At 35.1% G+C, this 21,518-nt stretch overlaps 1 protein-coding gene and 1 long non-coding RNA gene across 4 annotated transcripts in view; one reads left to right on the top strand and one right to left on the bottom strand.

Moving 5' to 3' along the window:
• BCKDHB (branched chain keto acid dehydrogenase E1 subunit beta) overlaps nucleotides 1–21,518 on the top strand; it is a 222,573-nt gene that overhangs the window by 161,536 nt on the left and 39,519 nt on the right. The window contains exon 12 of one of the 3 annotated variants that reach the window (XR_006602304.1): nucleotides 38–125. Coding sequence is in view for 1 of the 3 variants with exons in the window: in XM_004752815.3 (XP_004752872.1) it covers nucleotides 38–124 (87 nt within the window). In the remaining 2 variants the exon portion in view is untranslated. Of the gene's footprint in view, nucleotides 1–37; nucleotides 126–21,518 lie in introns of those variants that run through there. The other 2 variants (XR_006602305.1, XM_004752815.3) reach the window with 2 other exon arrangements.
• Nucleotides 13,010–21,106, bottom strand: LOC123387832. Its single transcript, XR_006602306.1, has 2 exons — nucleotides 20,664–21,106; nucleotides 13,010–13,204 (listed from the first exon to the last, which is right to left on the bottom strand). It is a non-coding gene; the product is annotated as an uncharacterized LOC123387832 (long non-coding RNA).

Genomic DNA, 21,518 nt, shown 5'->3' with positions numbered 1-21,518 from the left:
ATTCTCTTCAACATCAGATTTTCCTTTTCTCTTTCAGTCTGTGATCAAAACAGGGCGACTGCTAATCAGTCACGAGGCTCCCTTGACAGGCGGCTTTGCATCAGAGATCAGCTCTACGGTTCAGGTAGAGTAACTTTTTGGCACTGGTTTTCACATTTGTGCAGTTGCACTTGTCTATTCCAAGGAAAAAGGTTACTTATCACAATATATAGAAGTGTGCACTTTCTGGAAATGCACGTTTTCCATTCGACTCCACTGTCCTTCGGTTAATGGTCTAATTACATCTTCTAGAAAAGAAATCTTGAAGTAATAAAAGCTGAAAATTCCTTTATAGGAAGAAGAAAGTCTGAAATGAGTTTACAAAACTAATGTTAGTTATATTTGCTAGAAGAACAGGAAATGAAAACTTTTAAATCTGAATGTGCTATTTCTCTTTTGATAAAAGTTAAACTTATTATGCAATATGTTGATCTTAGATTTTTACAGACTTCCCCTTAAAAAAGAAATGCATCTGTCAAAAGTTAACAATATAAATTCAATAAATAATATCAAAATCAGTAAGTGATTTTGTTAGTTTAATTAATAATCAAATTATGTTATGCTTTAGAAATGGTTCACAACTTTCTTTTAAAAAGTATTCAGTAGAAACTGCTGCAAGTTAGGGAAAAAAAAATCCCACATAATGCTTTATGAAGAAATTTTTTTTAAACTTTTGTTTGCATTTATATCACAGATAGGGATAAGATGATTTAAGTGAGTTTCATTTTCCTAATTTTTTAAATTAAAAATTCAATAGCTATTTTAAATGTAAAGTATGTACATTTTAAATTCAGAATATCTTTGCAGTTTGCAAACATTTTACTTCTCTTTACTGGTGTTAAGATCATTCTTTTGTTAAGAAACATGTTAAGTTGAGAACTCCTTCAAGAGTGAATAGTTTAAAAATTTGATGTAAGATTGTGATATATGAATAATGATAAGTTTTTATAAGTTAAGCTTTTAACCATTAAACAGTGATTTCTACCAATAAATTATCTCTTTAAGTGCAGATTGACAACATTGTAAATATTTTTAAATTAGATGAAGCAGATTTAAACATAAAACTAGATCGATATAATCCAAAAATTATACTGTTATTTTATACATTATTTATATTGTCACTAACAAAATTAAGAAAAGCAAATATTTGAGTTTTACAGATTTTTTAAAAATTTATTATATGATTTAGAATCTGGAGCATACTACTTATTATGTAATATGAGTGTCTGGTATTTATTGTGCATTTTATTCATTGAGTAGCATAATGGATTAACTTTGTTTAAAAAAAACGGGAGCATCACAAACAAATCACTCTAACACTAAGATGCTATTTCAAGTCAGAGGCAAAACTGGAGAAAGAAACTGGAATTGTCTGACTCCTAGTTAGTATATAATGTACTAAATCATTTAAAATGATAGTGACTTGGTAAGAGAACTTTGATCTGATACTCTTATTCATTCTGCTCACTGAATGCTGTTTTGTTATCTCAAAAATTTAATTTGCATTTTAATGTAAAAAGAAAAGAAGTAAACACAGGATTAGAAATAACTCCTCTTGTGAAGTATTCTTTCTCTCAGTGTGCTTATGCTGGATCTCCATAAATTATTAGTAAGTTGCGGTAGAGTGTAACGTATTTTTCAGACTGGAAGAGAATTAGAAAGATCATCTAATTTAGTGTCTGTTGGTCTTGAATAGTACTTGGACTTGGGTTAACAGAAAAATATCAGGCTTCAAGAAGACATTTGTGAATTTCAGTTTGAGGAACAGCCTATTAGAGTTAAACACAGTCATTACAAAAGACTCACACGAACAAGATCATAACCACTGTGTTAAAATCAGATCCTGAAATTATGTGATAATGATCGGGAGTAAAAGTTGTGAATGAGATTATCCAAAATATAATTATATTTATAGCATAACATGAAGACACCTTGTAACCCTCTCCGACTCCCAAGAATCTGCCCATAGGTGTCTGCAGATGTCAGCCTGGGAAATTGTGACCTAATCTGACCCGATTCCTTTGACACATTAGTGGTGGTTGTCGAGGGTGTGTTTTTGACTCACCCAGCTTAAGAGGACAGTGGAAGATCTGGAACTAGGACAGGAGTCTTGAGGAAATGTTGAGTTTATGCATATGCATTCTTTATTCAAAGTTCCTCTGAGCCCCAAGAGGAAGATAGAAGTTTTAAATTTATTATAAAATGTTCTGTGTTCCATGTTAAAAATCATTTAACCAGCTAACTTTAAAATGAATTAAGGCAATGATGTAGAGGGATCTGCATTTGATGTTTTGGGGGATTAGTATTTGGATTTATTAGTATGAGGATGAATTTAAAAATACTCACAGGTGTTTCTGCTTAAGTAGAGAAAATGGATTTTAATAAAATCAACACAGTATCCCCAGATGTTTGATACTTGTGGCTTTCATGTATTGATAAGGGGCGGGGGGAGATACCTTGAGAGAATTTTTTTTTTCTTTTTCAGTAATAACATTTGCACATACTCAGAGTAATCTGAAGAATAAGTTCTGCCTTTCATTAATTATTTCATGCACATGTTCAACTAAATGCAGTGTCCTCTATGGAGCATCTTTTTTATGGAAGGCCTCATTCCCTGTTGTTAGTGAAACCTCTGTTGCATTACCAGCACCTTGGATTGTTTAAACTGAAATTACTTAAGTGTGAGGTGCAGTTGCTTTCACCACTTGGAATGATTCATATTCCTATATTTCTTCTTGTTGTATAAACTATGGTGTAAGGTCTAAAAAAAAGATAAAATGGGATTAAGATATTGAAAGCCAGTTTTCTGGGACACCAGGGAAAAGGTACACAGAGAACTTACCATTGTTTGGAAAGCAAGTTTGAAATTATGGATGAGAATGATCTATAAATTGATTAAAATACTGAATTATTCTCAGTGTTGTATCAGTGAATGTAAATTTATGTAAAAATCAACACATACCCAGAAATCTGCTCCAGAAGCACTATTTTGTGGAAGATCTCATGGGCTCATGTTTAATCTTACAAAAAAATAGCTCTTACTATCACAGTATTTTAAGAGAATGGTGATTCACAATAAAACTACTGTTTTTAAATACATTAGAATCTGAGAGCATCATTTTCAGTGTCCCTGAAATTTTAAATTATTACCCATATTAAACATAAAAAATACTGAAGATAACAAAGCACTATACAGAGTATTCTTTTAAGTTTATAGTTAGTATTTTTAGATAAAAAAGTGATATCATAAAAAAAAGAAAAGTGATGTCATGCTAAAAAAGATTGAATATCATCAAAACATTTTTCTCCTAGGTGTAGGAATTATTGCTGGCATTACTATTAAGTTGGTTTTTTTTTTTTAGTTGTACAGATAAAATATGAAAAGAATGAATATGAAATGTATTCATACTTTATTTACATAACTTCTCAATTTATGGCAGATGGCTCTTCCATCATAGAGGGAATTTATTGTCCACATCTTGTTTGTTCATGCCCATTGTCTCTTTTCCTAAAACCATTTATTTTATTAAAAAAATACTCACGGTTAACAATCTTAGTTTAAAGTCATGTTAAACTCACAGGAATGATTAAACATAACATTTAAAAAAATGGATTGTCAGTAACTTCTTCATGAAATTTATATGAATGCTTACAGAAACCAAAACCAATGCATTGAATTTAAGAACTGCTTTGCATTCCTATTGTACTGAATTTGGAAGTTAACTGAGAGGCAGAACAAACTGAGGTCTAGTATATTTGGCCCCCCACCCCTGGGGAAGATTTCTTGGTCGGTCATCCAAAGCTTCACTGTCTCTTCTCATCTAATTTTACATTCCCATCTGTTCTCACTTTGGGGGTGAGGGAACTTTTTCCTTCTTTCATTTGACACACACTGAAAGTTGGAGATATGTTGCTTTTAGGGAGTTGTGCATTCCATCGTGCACCCTGATTTGTAGAAAAGTGCAAAGACATAGGGCTAGGGTAATTCATTGACCGCGTTGTGTAGTTTGAGCAAAGATTTCATTGCTTCAGATAATTTTATAATTTACTTATAGATGATGTTTATATTCCTCAGCTTTATGGAACACTGGTTAAAAACAATCATTACTGTGCAAAAAGAAATGTGTGAACCTCATCCATTTTAATAGTCCTCTCATTAATTTATATTATATGTGCTAGAATGCAATGTTCAAAATAGGCATTATTTATTTGAATATTCAGGCCAAATAATGTATGGTATTTAGCAGCTTTAAATAGTATAATTTCTTTAAGCCTTGGAGAAACCAACCTTTATTATTAATTTCGAACACATTCCCATAATGATGACATAAATCTTGATAGGCTTGTGATTAAAAAAAAAAAAAAAGTTTTGAGGTTTTTTTTTTTAATCTTCCCTTCTGGATTCAATGCTTAATAAGAACGCCAAAAATTTTGGGGATTGGGGTTGGCTTAAAGGTTTTATTTATTTATTTTTTTAACACATGGAAGCAATAAGTCTGTAATAAAGAGTCCAGTTGGAGAGGATGGTAAGTTTCCATACCATTGTTCCATCCTTTCTGTGCGGTCTCTTTTCCTAGAAAAAGAACTCAGAAATTGTGTGTACTGACATATATTTGTAAGGTAATCATATTCTAATACTTTGAGAGGATTTTTATAGGATTTACACAAATCATTGTGTAAACGGAAACTTTCATGATTTTCAAGTGAAGGAATTTTGCTTTTCTTACCATTTCATTTAGAAAGGATTCTACGGGAGGATTTTTTTTAAAAAAATAAACTTCTTATTCCTACCAAATTACCAACACTCTGCTTGAAAACATCAATCTGAAGGAGAGGGAGTGTAGTAGGTGAGACTGTAGCACCAGGTAAAGATCAATAAGCTGGTAAGGTTTAGACCATAAAGAATCTTCTGTATAATACTAAGGAATTTGTTTTGGGTGAGGAAGAAGCTATGACAGAGCAAAGCCATCTCAAATGGCTAATAAACTTCAGTTCTCCCATATGATGTATTTAAAATACCTCTCATAAATTTCCCAGCAAATTGGAAGTACAGCTCTTCCTCAACTGTCAGTGTTTGGTCCCAATAAAACCATCATAAGGTGAAAATATTGTAACTCAAAATGCATTTAATACACCTAACCTAGCAAACATCATAACATAGCCTCAGCTACCTTAAAAGTGCTCAGAACACTTATATTAGCCTGCAGTTGGGCAAAATCATCTAACACAAAGTCTATTTTGTAATAAGATGCTGAATATCTCATGTAATTTATTGAATACTGGGCTGAAAGCACAAAACAGAATGGTCGTATGTGTAAGGGTTGTTCACCCTCGTGATCTCTGGCTGACCGTGAGCTGTGGCTCGCAGGCCTGCTCAGCATCTTGAGAGAGAATATTGTACCTCCAGCCTGAAAAATATTGTAATTCAGAATTCGAAGTTAAGTTTCCATTGAATACATATTTCTTTCACACCATGGATAAAGTAAAAAAAAATTCAAATTGAACCTTAGTAAATCAAGGACCGTCTGTAGTCAGAATACAATAGTCACAATTATTTTCATTATTTAAAGCAAAAGGGTATAATTAAAAGGATTTTAAGCAGGAAATTAACTTAGAAGTATTTGCAGTTTAGGAAAAATCTCTTTGGCACTTGTGTTGAGGATGCACCATGAGGGGGGAGGCAGGAAGTTATAGAAATTAAGAAAGAAGTTATCTGAGTAATTTAAATGAGAGATTTGGGGGTCTTCTAAGTCAAGGGTGTGAGAATGGTGGTGTAGAGAAAAGTGAATTTTAAAGGAGGGAAAATTTGAAAGACGGGCTTGCTGACTGATGATACAAGGATTGTGCAGGAACTGGGGTGGATGACAGGCAGGCTGGAGTTAAGAATAAGGCTTAGCTTAGTTTCTGGGTTGGGTGATTTAAGAATGGAGGTGCTGGGGAATATTATTGGAAAATGATAATTTAAGCACATCTTTTGTGGAAGATGATGAATTCATTTTGGGCTTATAGAATTTGAGATGAAGATGAAAATGTGTGTCTGCAGCTCAGAAGAGAACCTAAGGTCTAGGAAAAGGTTAAGGATTCATCATCTTACGGGGATGGCTGAGGTCAAGGTTATGGGTATGATCACATAAGAAAAGGCTAGTCTTAAGAGGAAAGTTTCTAAAGAAGAATCCTCCAGGGACATCAACACTTAAGAGAAAGAGAGGAAGAAGAGTTGTAAGGAGTGTGAGTTGGAGTGACCAGAGAGAAAGAGTGAGTAGGAGAAAGCCATTACTGAAGATTAAAGGCTTACAGAGTTTAAGTCAGCTAGAGACTGATGGTTTTAACTGGAAGACATTGGTAACTTCGATGAATGTAGGGTTATACCCAGGATGGAGGCCATATTATATTTGGGGTGGTGAGTGAATGTGTGAAGATTTAAAACAAGAAAACATGACTTCAAGAAACAGCTTTTAAGAAAGGGAGAAGCATTAAGTAGAAATCAGTCTCTAAATGCTGTTCACTCAACATGGAATGCTGTTTTCACCTTTCAATTCTCTTTCCCTCACTGCCTCTTCATCCTTGTCCTCTCGCTTACCCCTCCAACCCACCTAGGGTTTAAAAATCTCTCAAACGTGCCCTTCGGTTTCCATTTTTCAAATAAACTCAAATGGACTTTACTAGAAAGAAAACCACACAATCTAAAAGAAAAATGTAGAAAATAACTGATACTAAGATAGGTAAGAAATTAAAAAAAAAATTTATTTATTTGAGGGGGTGAGGGGCAGAGAGAGAAGGCGGAATTTCAGGCAGACGCTGCACTGAGTGTGGAGCCTGAGTGGGGGCTTGGTCTCACGACCCTGGGATCATGATCTGACCCCAAATCACGAGTTGGTTCTGAGCTATGCAGGTGCTCCAAGAAGGGTAAGAAATTTTTGAGCAGAAATGTAAAAAGCAACAGGATCCCTATTGTCATAGATTAATATATTTGCATAAAGTAAAAAATAACTTGTGTGACAAAAACAAGCACAATTAAAAAGAGAGTGACAACTTGGTCAGTGTTGAGGCACAGGACAAAAGATAATATTGTATTAAACATTCTTAAATATTAATAAGGACACTAATAGTACCTTTATTTAAAAGGTCAGAGACAGATTATTTTTTCAGAACTATTAGTGGCCAGTAAACATGAAAATAATATGATACTTATGGCTAAAAATGTGAATTTCAAAAATGAGATACCTATCATTTGTTACTCATAGGAGTGGTAGTGCTTAAAAATAAATCATATTTAGAGTTGAAATAGTGCAGGGTCATCAATCTTTCTAGGAAATCAGTTTGGGGATGATTGAGACTCATCAAAGAGTGCATTTCCTCTGACTCAGAAATTCTAGAAACCTTCACTTTGGAGTTCCACACAAAAATATGAAAGGTCATTTGTCTCAGATCCAGTCATTTCATAGAAAAATACTGGAAATACCATTAATGACAACAGGAATATGGTTGAATAAGTTATGGTTTATCCATAGGATGACTGTTACAGATTTATGAAAATTATTAAAAGAATAGTTGACAGCATGGTAATATTTGTACAGGTATAATATTATATGAAACACTCACAATGCAAGCCCACGGGTGTTTTACTTGCCCAATTTTGTGGAAGGAAAAAAAAAGACACATATGTATATCTAGATATAGAGGAAAAACTTATAAGATATAACTTTTTTGGATCTATATTTTCCTCCTAATAATTTCTTCATTTTTTTATGTATAGAAGCATTTATAATAATTAAATCTTTTTTGTAGTTTGTGTCTCATACATGTCTCGGTAAGTCTTCCAGTTCTGGCTAAAATGTTTTAAATAAGAAAACCCATTTTGCTCATGAATTGGATTTTTAAAATATCATAGTACTTTACTTTGACAGGGTTCTTTAATCAAGTACATTTGAGTTTGGGGAATTGCTGTTCTTAGTGGTAGTGGCTACCTACTCAGTTTTGTGATATGAGATGGATTTAAAACCATCTCATATTACACAGATTCTGTTATTCTGTGGATTCGTTCTGTCCCTTGCATGCATGGTCTGTTTGACTTGTTGTTCTCATTATAAAAGTGAAAGGAGCATTATATTGGGTTACTCAGATTATTTAGTCTTCCCATGTTAATTGGTCAGTGATACTGAGATTCGCATTGAATCCCCTGCTTGTTTTCTCTCCCTCCTTTTGGTATTGGCTTTTCGAAAGATTGCTGTCATTCTCTTTGAAATCCTTTTGGATGTAAGCTAGTCAGAAGAAAGATCATCCACATTCCACCTTTCTGGGTAATGATAAAGTGCTCCAGTTTCTCTCACACAATTATTAATATTTTCCTTGTCAGAAGTGGTCCCCTTTGAATTCAAAGGCACATTCATTATGACCCTCACTCCTCTCTCCCTTTCTTCGTAACCTCTGGTCAGCATTTTGTTGTGTCCTTTTTGGTGATGTCCCAAAACCACTCCTGTCTATCCCACTTAAGACTGACTGATCTGCCAGTTGGCTGGGAAAAATTCACTGCTGAAATGTTTGAAAGGATGTGTTCTCAAGTGAAAGGTTATGTTATAAACATGTAGTCTTTAGTCATTAGTTGTTATCTAAGGAGTATGTGAATTCTCCAATAACCTCGGTTTTAAACTAGCATCTTCTCAGAAAGGCTGTCTCAGATGTCCCATCTACAGTAGCTGTCCACCCAGAGTTTGCCCCATGACAATGCTCCGCCCTACTGTCCTCATAGCCTCTGAACTGTCTGTAGGTGTCTTGTTTATTTGTTCTATGTCCTTCTTGCCCTAGTAAAAGACAAGCTTTGTGAGCTTAAGGACCATGTATGGCTTGTTCATGTCTGTAAGCCGGGTGACTAGAACCCTGGCTGGAACTATTAGGCAGGCACTCAAATAATGAAATGAATTGTTTGCCCCTAAGTATTGCTGCTGTTAATAATTTCTTTGAAGAAGAATGGTATCTTGCTGGTTTGTGTTGTATACAGAAACTGCTAGTCACAAAAACTGCTGGATTGGACCTTGGCCCTTTGTATACACCACACCAATTTGTTGACTGCCCGCCCCCCCCCCTCCGCTCAAAAGTTTTGTTTTGTGTTATGAGTTAACTTCCAAAATGAGTACTGATATTCAGTGCTTTTGTCCTTCACATTGCTACTTGGTGTCGTTTTGACAAAGTTACTTCTTGTAACTAACCTGGTGATGTTTTTTTTTTCTCCTCTTAATTCTCTAGTGAGGCTAAATAAAACATTATTTTTTTTTCCAAAGGTTTATGTATTTATTTGAGTGAGAGCGAGATTGAGCAAGATGGAGAAAAGGGGCAGAAGGAGAGGAAGAGGGTCTCAGGGGACTCCGATGTGGGACTCGATCCCAGGACCCTGAGGTGGAACCAAGAGTCGGACACTTATCCAATTGCATCACCCAGATACTTACTTTTACATAGTTACCAGTGAAGTTTCCATGAATGAGTAGACTATTTAATGAGTAAAATAGATTCTCTAAAGAAAACCATTACTTTCTTCTAAAGATGATAAGTGATTTCTATGATTTGGTACCTTTATACTTTAGTGCCTGATGAGTTTTAGTTTACTTTCAGAGTGATTTTTGAAGGTCTGGTTGTAGCCTCCAAATTATAATTGATTGAAAATATTTCATTTCCTTATTGGGCATGACATAGTTTCCCTTCTTTTAAAATATATATATTTTTAATGTATAATCTTAAGATTTTTCAAACTACAATAAAATTATTTAAAAATTTCTTAGTGAGAGAATGTCTATCCATGACCTGGCTGACCCTCTAGGCTCCCTAGTAACTTCGTAGGCAAATACGGAGAAGCGTGTACAGTTTGTTAGAAATTTTAGGTGTATTTTGTCAACATTGTATTCACCATCAGTAAGGGGATGAGTTGGCCTCCAGGAGACAGAACTGAAATTCTCTGCTAGTTTGTCATGCTATTGGGTAGGCAGTCAAGTTGCTGTTGTTGAAAGCTCATTTTATTTTGGTAATTTAATGTAATTAAATTTACAGCTCAAATTAGTTTATGCTTTGTTACAAGGGCCATCACCTCTTTTCATGAATGAGTTCACAGCTCACCAAAACATGCTTGTGTTTAAAATAGATGTGAAAATAGAGATGAACTACTACTAATGAATTTTCTGCTCAGTTTGAATCTAAGCACTTGTGAAAATTAAGACAAGTTAAAATCAGCACTTACTCAAAAACAAACAGTTGAAAATGAAAGTAATAAATCATCTAGTTTATAACTGTTCTGATGTTATAAATCTATCAATATTAATAATAGTGTTAAAGATGTTTTAATGTGCAGGTCTGAAAATTTGCATTTGATTGGGAAAATGTTGAATGTTGGATTATTTTCTTTCAAGTTATGTCAAAGAAGGTAGTTTATTGCTTGATCCACTTGAAGAAACATGTTTTTCTGTTTTAATCCTTTAAAGGACCCTATAGTGATATTTGCTATTTAGGGTAGTTTTATATTGTAGATGGCGCCAAGAATTTGTCTTTATCAGTATTATTAGGGGAGAGGTATAATTCATGGCTATTCTCTTAAGAGGGTCTAAATATTTATGCTTTAAAAAGTGCCTTGAGATGACTAGTATTTCAAAATCCATTATTTGTATCATCTACGATTATAGTTGTATAATTGTTTACAAGTACTGATTATTTCCTTTCTTTTGGTAGGATTTGTTTATCCTCTTAATAAGTACATTTCTGCATTTTTTTCCTGCATCAATTTTATATTCCCAACTTAGACTATAAAGAGGGTATAATATATTCCCCATGTGTCTATTTTTTTTTTAAGACTTTATTTTTAAGTAATGTTTATACCCAACATGAGACTAAAACTCATGACCCTCAGGTTAACAGTCACACGCTCTACTGACTTAGCCAGCCAGGTGCTCCATCCCCCCCATGCCTGTATTTTGAGTACTTTCTGCACCAGTCAGACTCTTGGTTTTCCCTGAGATGGCTTGCATTTTCAAATTTTCTGTCACCATTTTTCTTCTTTAATCTATTCCTTTTAAAATACCAATGTTTAACTCTATATGTGCAGTTAAAGAAATTGAAACTTAGTCTTAACCTTTTCCACTCATTACTGAAGAATCCTGAGCCCCTACATCCTGAAATAAAGTTATGCCCTATTTTCCTAACCATGGACTTTTCTGGGCATCAGTTTCTACCTAAGAGTGCATAGCAGACCACATTGAATGTATTTTGTGAATAATACTCCAACATCACACAATCCTATATTTTATTAAAACCAGCTTTTCTATGGCAGTTCCAAAAACATAGTTCAGGTACATTAAAATAATGAAGTATTATACAAATATTGATAAAATACCCTTTTCATTTGATGGAATGTTTTATTATGTATGCAGCTATCACTTTACCTAATGAATACAGTATCCATTTTAATAAAACCCACGTATTTTATAAAACTAGGACCTTGCCTAACCTATATTTAGAATTAAGGAGCCACAGTCGTGTAGGTGAAGCGAAATGTTCTTATTAGAGAGCATGCCACTGGGATTCCTTTTGTTAGCCCGCCAGAGATCTTTTTTTTTTTTCTTCCTCTTTTGCCATCTCGCCTCCCTCCCTGTTTTTTCTCTGCCTTTCCTGCTCGCCTCAGCAAACATATGGATCTTTGCGGCAAAACTATAATTCTTCTCTCATCATGGACAAGCTAGCATTATTCAGGGTGGTTTGTGCCTCTGAAAACCTTCTCCATCCTAGTAGGCAAAAAGTAGAAGTGCCCTGTAATATTGGATGAAGGTAGGGGAAAGAGGTTAGATGGAGGCAGATATTTTCTTTTTCACACGGTTGATCAAAGATGATATTTTAAAAAGTTATGGAGTTAATACCATCTGTTACACATTTTTAAAGGGAATTGCCTATCAGTATGAAGTCTGTGAATGTGTATTTTTTTCTGTTTTTTTTTTTTTTAAATGGTGTAATAGAGTGGGGTGTTACAGATGAGACTTCTATCTATATTGTAATTTCCTCCAAGAATATCATGGCTATCAGTAGTTTCTATGATGCTGTTAAGGTTAATTTGCTAAAATTGAAACTAGGGGGCTTACTCGGACACATAATTAAGAAAGAAAGATAGCTGTTTCCGAACCTGAAATGAATAACAGAACAAGCGGAAGTCCATTAAGACATTTTTTATTTCCTCAAAGAATAGGCCAATTTTCATTTACCTTCACAACCAACATCCTCAAAAAAAAAAAAAAAAATCCCATCTTGAAATGGTGGTTATCCTATTTGAAAAAATTTGCTAAGCGAATTTCATTTTGAATGACCTTTCTTACTACTTGCCTTGTTACTCGTAATTGGGACAGACTATTTTTTCATTCATGAAGAAGCATTTAGTTAATAATCTGAAGCAGAGTTCTTGCTAACATCATTTATGTGTTACCTCTATTAAAGCAATTCCTTTAGAACAAAGGCTTAGTGCACTTGCTTCCAGCTAATGAATTTGTTTCGGGGACAAATAGCCTTAAAATAATGTTTTAGGAGAGGATAGAATTCCATGTTATACAAATAGAGGTCTGTATAGTTACGGGGAAGGATAGCCCAGCTTATCAGGTGGATACTAGTTTGTCTGTTGAAAGTCTTCCGCCTTAAAACTGTGAGACCAGCAGTCTCTCTACTGTCTAGAACATTTAAAAAATGATAGCTATTTCACAGATAAAATCTGAAGTCCTTTGTTTTTAGTGACGTGGGTTTTTTTTGTTTGTTTGGTTTTTTGGGGGGTGGGGTGGGGGAAGATTTCACTTATTTGAGAGAGAGAGAGCATGAGTGGAGGGAAGGGGCAGAGGGAGAGGGACAAGCAGACTGCCTGCTGAACAGGGAGCCTGACCTGGGCTGGATCTCAGGACCTTGGGGTTATGACCTGAGCTGAAGGCAAAGGCTTAATCCACTGAGCCACCCAGGTGCCCCTGTAGTGAAGGTTTTTATTAGTGAAGTTTATTTTATTTTTTAGTGTCGTAGAGTATGATCACCTGTAATATTTCTCTTGTCATGCTCTCTGCAAGTCAGGCATTTTAAACATGATTTCATCTTTGCATTGGTTTTCATGAAGACTTTGGTCATCTGTCAAATAGAGCTGACATCTTCATCAGGAAACATTGATCTAAAGAAGAAATGGTCACAAATGTTTTAGCTTCCATGTCAGGCTAAAGAGAGGTGAACTGGTGAAAAGTAGAGAAATTAGACCCACCTTTCTTGGTCTAGCAATTTAAAAAGTTATTCCCATTTACACCAATTCTCATGTCCTGTTGCCTGAATAGGAAGCCTTTCCTAGGGATAGTGAGACTTGGTGCTCGTAGTGGACTAAAGGTGGTCGTATAATTTATCTTCCAAATTTGGACAGTGGGCATAAAATTTGGGATCATTCCATGAAAACTGGGATGTATAATTACTGACTTAGGCTACTTTATGGGAATATGTCAATTACCATGTTATGCAATTAAATCTTAAGGATAGGTAACAGTGGCCTAGATATGCAGGATTCTTGGTAAATCAAATTTAGAGTTCTTAAATGTCCAAGAACTAAAAAAAAAAAAAAAAAAAAAAAAAAAGAAAAGAAAAAGAAGAAAAAACTCAAGAACACAAGTACCGTCTCTTTGTTCAGTCATTATATCTTCTTAATGTAAAAGAAGAATTTAAGATGGGTTGTCTTTGCTAGTGGCTACCACTGCTTGTTCTCATGTGTGATTTATTTTTAGTTATTGGCAAACCAACTGGGAATCATTCAATGACTTATTTGTTGTGTTGGACATTAATCCTTAATAGTTTAAAAATGTCAACAAGTTCCAAATGTATTTAAAATAACTTTAAAATTTTCCTTAAAGTGAATTTTTTAGTTGTTTGTATTGTGTACAAAATGAAGATGAAAATATAATTATGTGACTTACTATGTCTTTTACTTTTTAGCTCTTTTTACCAATCAGGGAATGATAAAATAACCCTTTCTATTAATGACAGCTTTTAATTTTTTTAAGTTTGACTTTTTGAAGTAACTACTGAAAGGGGGAAATTTTACTGTTCCCCAAATTGTAAATTAAGAATCTGGAGAAATTCATTAACCATTTCAGTGACTTTAGTCTTTCAGTAAACTTTATTTTCATTACATTGAATTAAATTATTAAAGGCTTGAAATGATTTTATAAAAATTGATTTAATTACATGCTGACTTTAGGGTATATGTTTTTGAAAAAATTCCTAGATGAGAAAGACCCACTTGGCAAGATCAAGATTTCACAGATAATAGGGATTTAGGAGCAAATATGACATTAAAAATGCTTTAAAGGTATTTGATTTATTTATTTGAGAGAAAGAGAGAGAATAGAGGGAGAAGCAGACTGAGCAGAGAGCCTGATGCGGGGTTCAATCCCAGGGCCCTGGGATCATGACCTGGCCAGGTGCCCCGCAAAATGCTTTAATTATGCATTTTAAATAAGGTAAATTGGGGCACCTGGGTGGCTCAGTCGGCTAAGCATCTGCCATTGGCTCAGGTCATGATCCCAGGGTCCAGGGTTGAACCTCGCATCGGGCTCCCTCCTTCTCTCTCTCCCTCTGCTTGCCAATCCCCCCGCTTGTATGCACTCCCTCTGTCAAATAAGTAAATAAAATATTTAAAAAATCATAAATAAATAAAAGGTAAACAAGGACACTACTTCCAAAAGGAAGTGGAATGGTGGCTGTTTGCCCCCTGCCGAGGCACCCCTTCTCCTGAGTGATCTTCATGTCATATAGTGGTGTAGAACTGCGGGCACCGTCAACTACATTCTCCCAAAGTTTCATGTTACATAGGCTATACTTCCTCTTTTAAAAAAGGTTTTACACTTTTAAACCTCATCTGTTTTTTTAAAGATTTTAAGACCTTTTTTGCATGACCAGTTATGTTTCAATGTGTGTGTGTGTGTGTGTGTGTGTGTGTGTACACACACAAATTGTCCGGGGCCTTATGGCTGGCCTTTGTTCCTGTATGCAGTGGCTAAAGTAACACCCAGTGTTGAGTAGCCTAGAAATTTAGAAAGCAGGAGTGGGCTATGCGTCCTTTTGTTTAAGAAGACAGAATGTAACTGCACATACATAAATAGGTCTCATATTTTAAAACTCTGGGGAACAAATATGAAGCTGTTTCCAGCAAACTGAGATTTGTAAAACACTCATTGCTGAGGGATTACTGAATAGCCAATCTGTATATTTATAGAACTTCTAAATCTTTTTTTGGTGGTGGGGGGGAAGGCGCTTCTTTGATTCTTCTTTTTTTTTTTTTTATGATTCTAGTAAAGCATTTTAGATAGTATGGTTGCATTTAAAATTTTGCTGCATAGTCCAAAATTTAAGCTAAAAATAGCCACCTTTTCATTGATTCCATAGCCCTGTAAGGGTATTCACAGTACACAGTTCAATGTTTCCCTTCTTTGAAAAAGTAGGACTGTCAGTTGTATCAGACAGTGAAATAATTATCATATTACACTGGTTAACTGTAAAAGGATCAAGGAATGAACCAAATGTAGTGTTAATAGTTAATGTTATAAAATATTGATCATTTGTAATCTCAGGTGGTAAAGAGCTAACAAATAATTTCTCACTTGGTATAGTTGGTCCATTCACATAGTATCTTGGTTTGCTATAGTAGAAAATTGACTTAAATATATTTAGTCACAGTATCTGTCTTAGTATGACAGATACTATTCCACATGATAGCGCTTTTATTTGATGAATAGTTCTTTTCAGATTTTTCAGAGAAAATCTTAGGATGCTAAAAAAGTATGATCAAAGGGGACTTCTGCTTTAAATTATAGTTATATTTCCTTTTTAAGACATTTATATATAGTCGCTCTTGGGTTAAAGCATTTAGAGAAGGTTATTTTTCAAGTGCATTTAGTTAGATTCAAGAGAATTATTCTGAAATATTAGTAGATATTTGTTATTTCTACATAGAGGAATTGCATGTATGAGTGATTTTTTTAAAATTTATTTTTTATTTATTTTCAGCATAACAGTATTCATTATTTTTGTATGAGTGATTTTTAACTCTCTTCTTTATCGAAGGCATTATTTATCCCAAAATTTCCAGTGCTTGTTTCATGTCTCCATTTGGATGTCTAAAAGATCTTTTAAAAAAAAATGTCCAAACCCACTGTTAATTTCTTTGTTCCCTACCTCAGGCCAAAAGTCTGGGGAACCTCATGAATGCCTGTTTTCCCTACACCCTGTGTTCAGTCCACCAGGAGGTGCACTGGTTTAGAAATACATCTCTAATCTGACTACTTAGCACCTCTAACTACCTAAATCAAAGCCAGCATCTTTCTTCCCCGAACTATCAGTTTCTCGTAAGTTTTTCCTTCAGAGTAGCTGGAATAGACTTTTTGGAAGTGCAGTTTTTTTTTTTTTTAAAGATTTTATTTATTTATTTGAAGTGCAGTTTTGATCCTGGATTTCCTTGTTCCTGTAGAGTTCCCTCCACCACCCCATCCCTCTTCACCATGAAATCCTGACTCATTACTACTATACCCTGAGCAGCTCTACTGCTTAGTTATATTTTCTAATTCTTTCTGCTCTCTTCACTTTTGTGTAGCCTCAGGGATCATCTTGCTCCTTGAATGAATACAATTGTAGTTAAAAAAAAAATTAAACATAAGGCTGGAAACACATATTTCTGCTGATAGCTTCAGAATATCTTACAGATCAGATAAAAATAGAAAATTTGATCCAGATAGTGCAAAATGCCCTGGACACGTACCTTAAAGTTTCTTAGGGTGTGGTCTTATTTTTCATCATTTTCATAATGCTATAATTTGAATAACACAACTTATTATATAGTTAATGCCAATTTAAGTAATTATGAAAGTAACTGTGAAAAATTCTTTTAGTTTCATAGATAAATGTTACATTTGGTAGCATGGGTTTCAAATTTTCCTGTAATTTTAATCACTTACTCAGTATTTATTTAACAAAAATTCAGTTTAAGCTTTTTTAAAAAATTGATGCACATTGGCTTTTATTTATCTCTTTCTAATTTAACTAAATGATGATGAGAATGGTTCTCAGTTGCACTCTTAATATTGTTGCAAAGGTAATGTTATAATCAAAGTCTCAGAAGGGGAGGAAAAACAGGAAATTCAAAGACGTAGAATCTATAGACAAAAGTCTTTGCAGGGGTGGGGGGCTGGGGGGGGAAATGAAACATTTTGTATAGAGAACAGCACTCCAAAGTCGTCTCACTTCTCATTAGGAACAACAGAAGTCAGAAGAAAGTGAAGTGACATCTTTATGGAAGTAAAAAAAAACAAAAAACAAAACAAAACAAAACCCAGAAATCTACATTCAGGCAGACTAGCTTTCAAAAATGGAGGGAAAAATAAATAATTTTTCAGATGAGCAAAAATGAGACAATTCACTGCCATTAGACCTGTGCTACAGGAAATACAAAAGGACATTCTTCATGCTGAGAGGAAACAACACCAGATGGTAACTCAGATCTATAACTAAAAACTGCAGAACATGCATTCTTTTCAAGTGCTCAGAGAATGTGGGCCAAAATAGACCATATGTTATTATACCATAAACAAGTTTTAATAAGATTCAAACGTTTGAAATCTTCCATAGTTGTTATCTAACCAAAATGGAATTAAATGAGATATTAATAAGATACCTAGAAAATACTCAAATGTTTGGAAATTAAAAGTTAAATTCTAATAATAGTAGGTCAGAGAGGAAATAACAAAGGAATTTTAAAATCTGATGAATAATAATGACCATGCAAAATAAAATACTTGTAGAGAAGCTAAAACAATACTTAGAGGAATAGGCAAACTATAAATTCTCCTCTTTGGAAGGAAAAAAAAAAAAACTTAAAGCAAGATTTAAAGCTTCTACCTTACAATAGGGAAAGAAAAGCAAAATATCCCTACAGTGAGTCGAAGAAAGGAATAATAAAGATAATAACAGAAACAATAAAAAAGAAAATAGACTATAGAGAACTTGACAAAACTGAAAACATTAGTTCTTAGGAAAAATGAATTGATAACCCACCGGCAAAACTGCTTAATGAGAGAGAAAACATACATGACCAATAAGGAGTGAAAGTGGGAATATCATTACAGACCCAACACACATCAAAATGATAGGAGGGTATACAAGGAATACTCTCAAGCCTCTACCTGTGCTGAGTGCTCCACAGGCAACTGGATGCTTCTGTTATCCCCCCCATCTTAATGAAGTGTCTGTTACCCTTATTTTTACGGATTAGGAAACTGACGCTCAGGGAGGGTAATTAATTTGTCTGTGGCTGGGTAGCAGGCGAGTAAAGGAACTAGAAACTCTACCACATCTGTCTCCAGGTTCCATCTCCTCGCTTGAACTCTTTATGTATTGTGGAAGTGGAAGTAGTTAATCCTAACAACCCAAGTAGAAAACTAAGAGCCTGGGGAACGGCGTCCCCTGTGTGTGGTCTCACTCGGAGGTGTAGGATGACTGTGTTGTTTCCTCGTATTTGATCCAAACTGTAATTATGTTTTTGTTTTGTATTCTCAAAACCCATTTTTTTCTATATGTAAATGAAATCCATTTAAATTAAGCAGAAGGTTGTTGCAAAAGAAGTTGAATATTAAGAAAGCTTTTGTCTTGCCATGAAGATGAAAGTGCTGCACCCCACCCACTCCGCCTGCATGGACATGAACAATATTTCAGTGATTAAATATTAATTCTTATAAAGGAGGAGTAATAACACTTGGAAAAATAGATTTTGTTTTCTTCTAGGAACCATCCTAAAAGATGGCAGTTAAGCTTTTATATCCCTCTCTTCCTCTGTCCCCCCCCCTTTTTTTTTTAAAGATTTATTTATTTATTTGACAGAGAGAGATCACAAGTAGGCAGAGAGGCAGGCAGAGAGAGAGAGAGGAGGAAGCAGGCTCCCCGCTGAGCAGAGAGCCTGATGCGGGACTCAATCCCAGGACCCCAAGATCATGACCCGAGCCGAAGGCAGCGGCTTAACCCACTGAGCCACCCAGGCGCCCCTGTCCCCCCCCCCTTTTTTTTTTTAAAGATTTTATTTATTTATTTGACAGAGATCACAAGTACGCAGAGAGGCAGGCAGAGAGAGAGAGAGAGGAGGAAGCAGGCTCCCCACTGAACAGAGAGCCCAAGGCAGGACTTGATCCCAGGACCCTGGGATCATGACCTGAGCCAATGACAGAGGCTTTAACCCACTGAGCCACCCAGGAGTCCCTTCCTCTCTCCCTTTCTCTTTCTCTCTCTTCCTTTATATATGCATATACACACACACAAATATATGTATATACACATATATATATGAAAAGGAGGCTTCTTAATTTAATGGCTATTTCCTTATTGTATCTGGCAACTAGAATGTATCAAGGAGAGATTGTTTCTGTTTATAGAATGCAAAATATTTTCAAGCATATTTACAAACAATGAAAGATAAAATAGAATACATTTTTATAGGTATCCCTTTACAGTCCGATTCAGCTTGTAATATTTAAATATTTACATTAGGAGATGAGCTAATAGTGGATCAGTGATTCATCTCAAAAAAATATATATGAAGTTTATGTTAAAACTCTAGGAGAGGGTGCCTGGGTGGCTCAGTTTGTTAAGCGAGTGCCTTCTGCGCAGGTCATGATCCTGGAGTCCTGGGATCGAGTCCCACATTAGGCTCCCCACTCAGCAGGGAGTCTGCTTCTCCCTCTGACCCTCCCCCCTTTCATGTTCTCACTCTCTCAAATAAATACATAAAATCTTTAAAAAAAAAATAAAAATCTCTAGGAGAAGAATATCTTTGTATGTACTGTAATATATTTCATATTAAATATATAATTAAAACTGTTATACTAAAGTACTTTTGAGAACAGAACTTAGATTTTTTTTTGATCCTAGATTTTTCCTCTGAGTTTTGTGAATGATCTCTTGTGAATGCCAAAAACTTAAATATACCTTTTTATTTTGCAAAATGTTGAGGTCTATAATCGTGCTATAATCAGTGTGAGCCATGTTGGAGGACTGGTTGCTTGAAATGCTGACTTTTCTGGCAAAGCCATATATTATCAAGTAGTTGATAGAAGCATTTTCTAACACAGCCAGCACAGTGTTTGTTATCAGTCATTGTATACCAAGGGAATTTGAATCTTCTGACTAGTCAAACCTTGAAAACAACCAGTTCTATCATTAATTGAGCTTTTATTTTTGTTTAGCTGTAAACTCTATTTTGGATTTGTTATTTTCTTCAGTGAGATTGTTAAAGGGAAAATACTATATGAAGTTGTGCTGAAACAAAACTCTGGGGGGAAAAAATGAAATATGAGCTATGCTGTGAAACATTGCAATGCTAACAGACTGCACAAAGCAGCATTGATTACAAAACTTAGATCTGTGGCATACCAGCTCTACTTCGGTTTGAGATTCACAAATATCAGTGCTAGCTTAAATGGGATAATGATGCTCTTAAAAAAAAAATTACAATTTCCAGTGTGCATGGCAAGAAACGTAGGTAGGACCTTATTTTATTAATACTAGGAAATTTAAAAAAAAATTAGGGAAAAGTCTTCCCATGATATTACCTGAACTCAAAGAATAAGTCTCTTGTACCTTCTGGCTTCAGTGAGTGAGATTTACATCATCTGGTGCCAAGATTCTGTAATGTTGACATTGTATAGGGTCGTACACGTAGCCGACTAGAGGGTGCGTAGAAGGTGTCTTCAAAACTAGCTGCCTCCGACCTGGAGTTGTAACTGAATAAATAATCTGGCAAAAAAAAAAAAAATAGATGATAGACCAAGGAAACTAAAAATCGGGGCACAACTCATGAAATCATGAAGAAAAGAGAATCTTCAAGAATGTCCAACCCAACTTCCCACTTGTGCTCTGATTTCTCTCTATCCTCTGAGAACTTGTTTGCTTGCTCCTGAGTGTGCCTACACACACCGACCTCTGGGATGGACACAGGCATCGAGTGAGAACCAGCAGGGGTTTGTAGGCCTAAAGCAAGTTAAGAAAAGACTACCAAGTCTGTTCTCCCCCTGCCAAGATCTCTTTTTCAAAAAGCAAGTCCACGTTAAAATGAGAATAAGAGCGCTGTTTCCCCAAGAGCGCTGTTTCCCCTCCCCCCTCTCCTCCCATGTTTAATGGAAATAGAAACTCTTGGAACTTCCACATCCCTCCTTGGGAAGGACAGTTTCTTCTGTGATTTTGTTTGCTGCGTACATTTTTCTCTTAGCAATTGATTATGGTAATTGGCTTTTGTGTTACCGTCTTTGTCAACAAGACAGCCTGGTGTTCATCACCCATTTTGTTCGTTTCTTGGTTTTAGGAAATTGTACCAGTTCCTAAGACCGGTGCTCAGGACCATTTTTTTTCCCCCCTCATTATCGTGCAGACATTTTAGCTCCTTAGAGCTGTGTCTCTATTTTGTCTTT

The sequence above is a fragment of the Mustela putorius genome, unplaced genomic scaffold, assembly GCF_011764305.1.
Source record: "Mustela putorius furo isolate JIRA1106 unplaced genomic scaffold, ASM1176430v1.1 tig00003863_pilon_pilon_pilon, whole genome shotgun sequence".
Lineage (NCBI taxonomy): Eukaryota > Metazoa > Chordata > Mammalia > Carnivora > Mustelidae > Mustela > Mustela putorius.
Note: the sequence above shows the minus strand (reverse complement) of the source record. Positions and strands in the feature narration are given on the sequence as shown.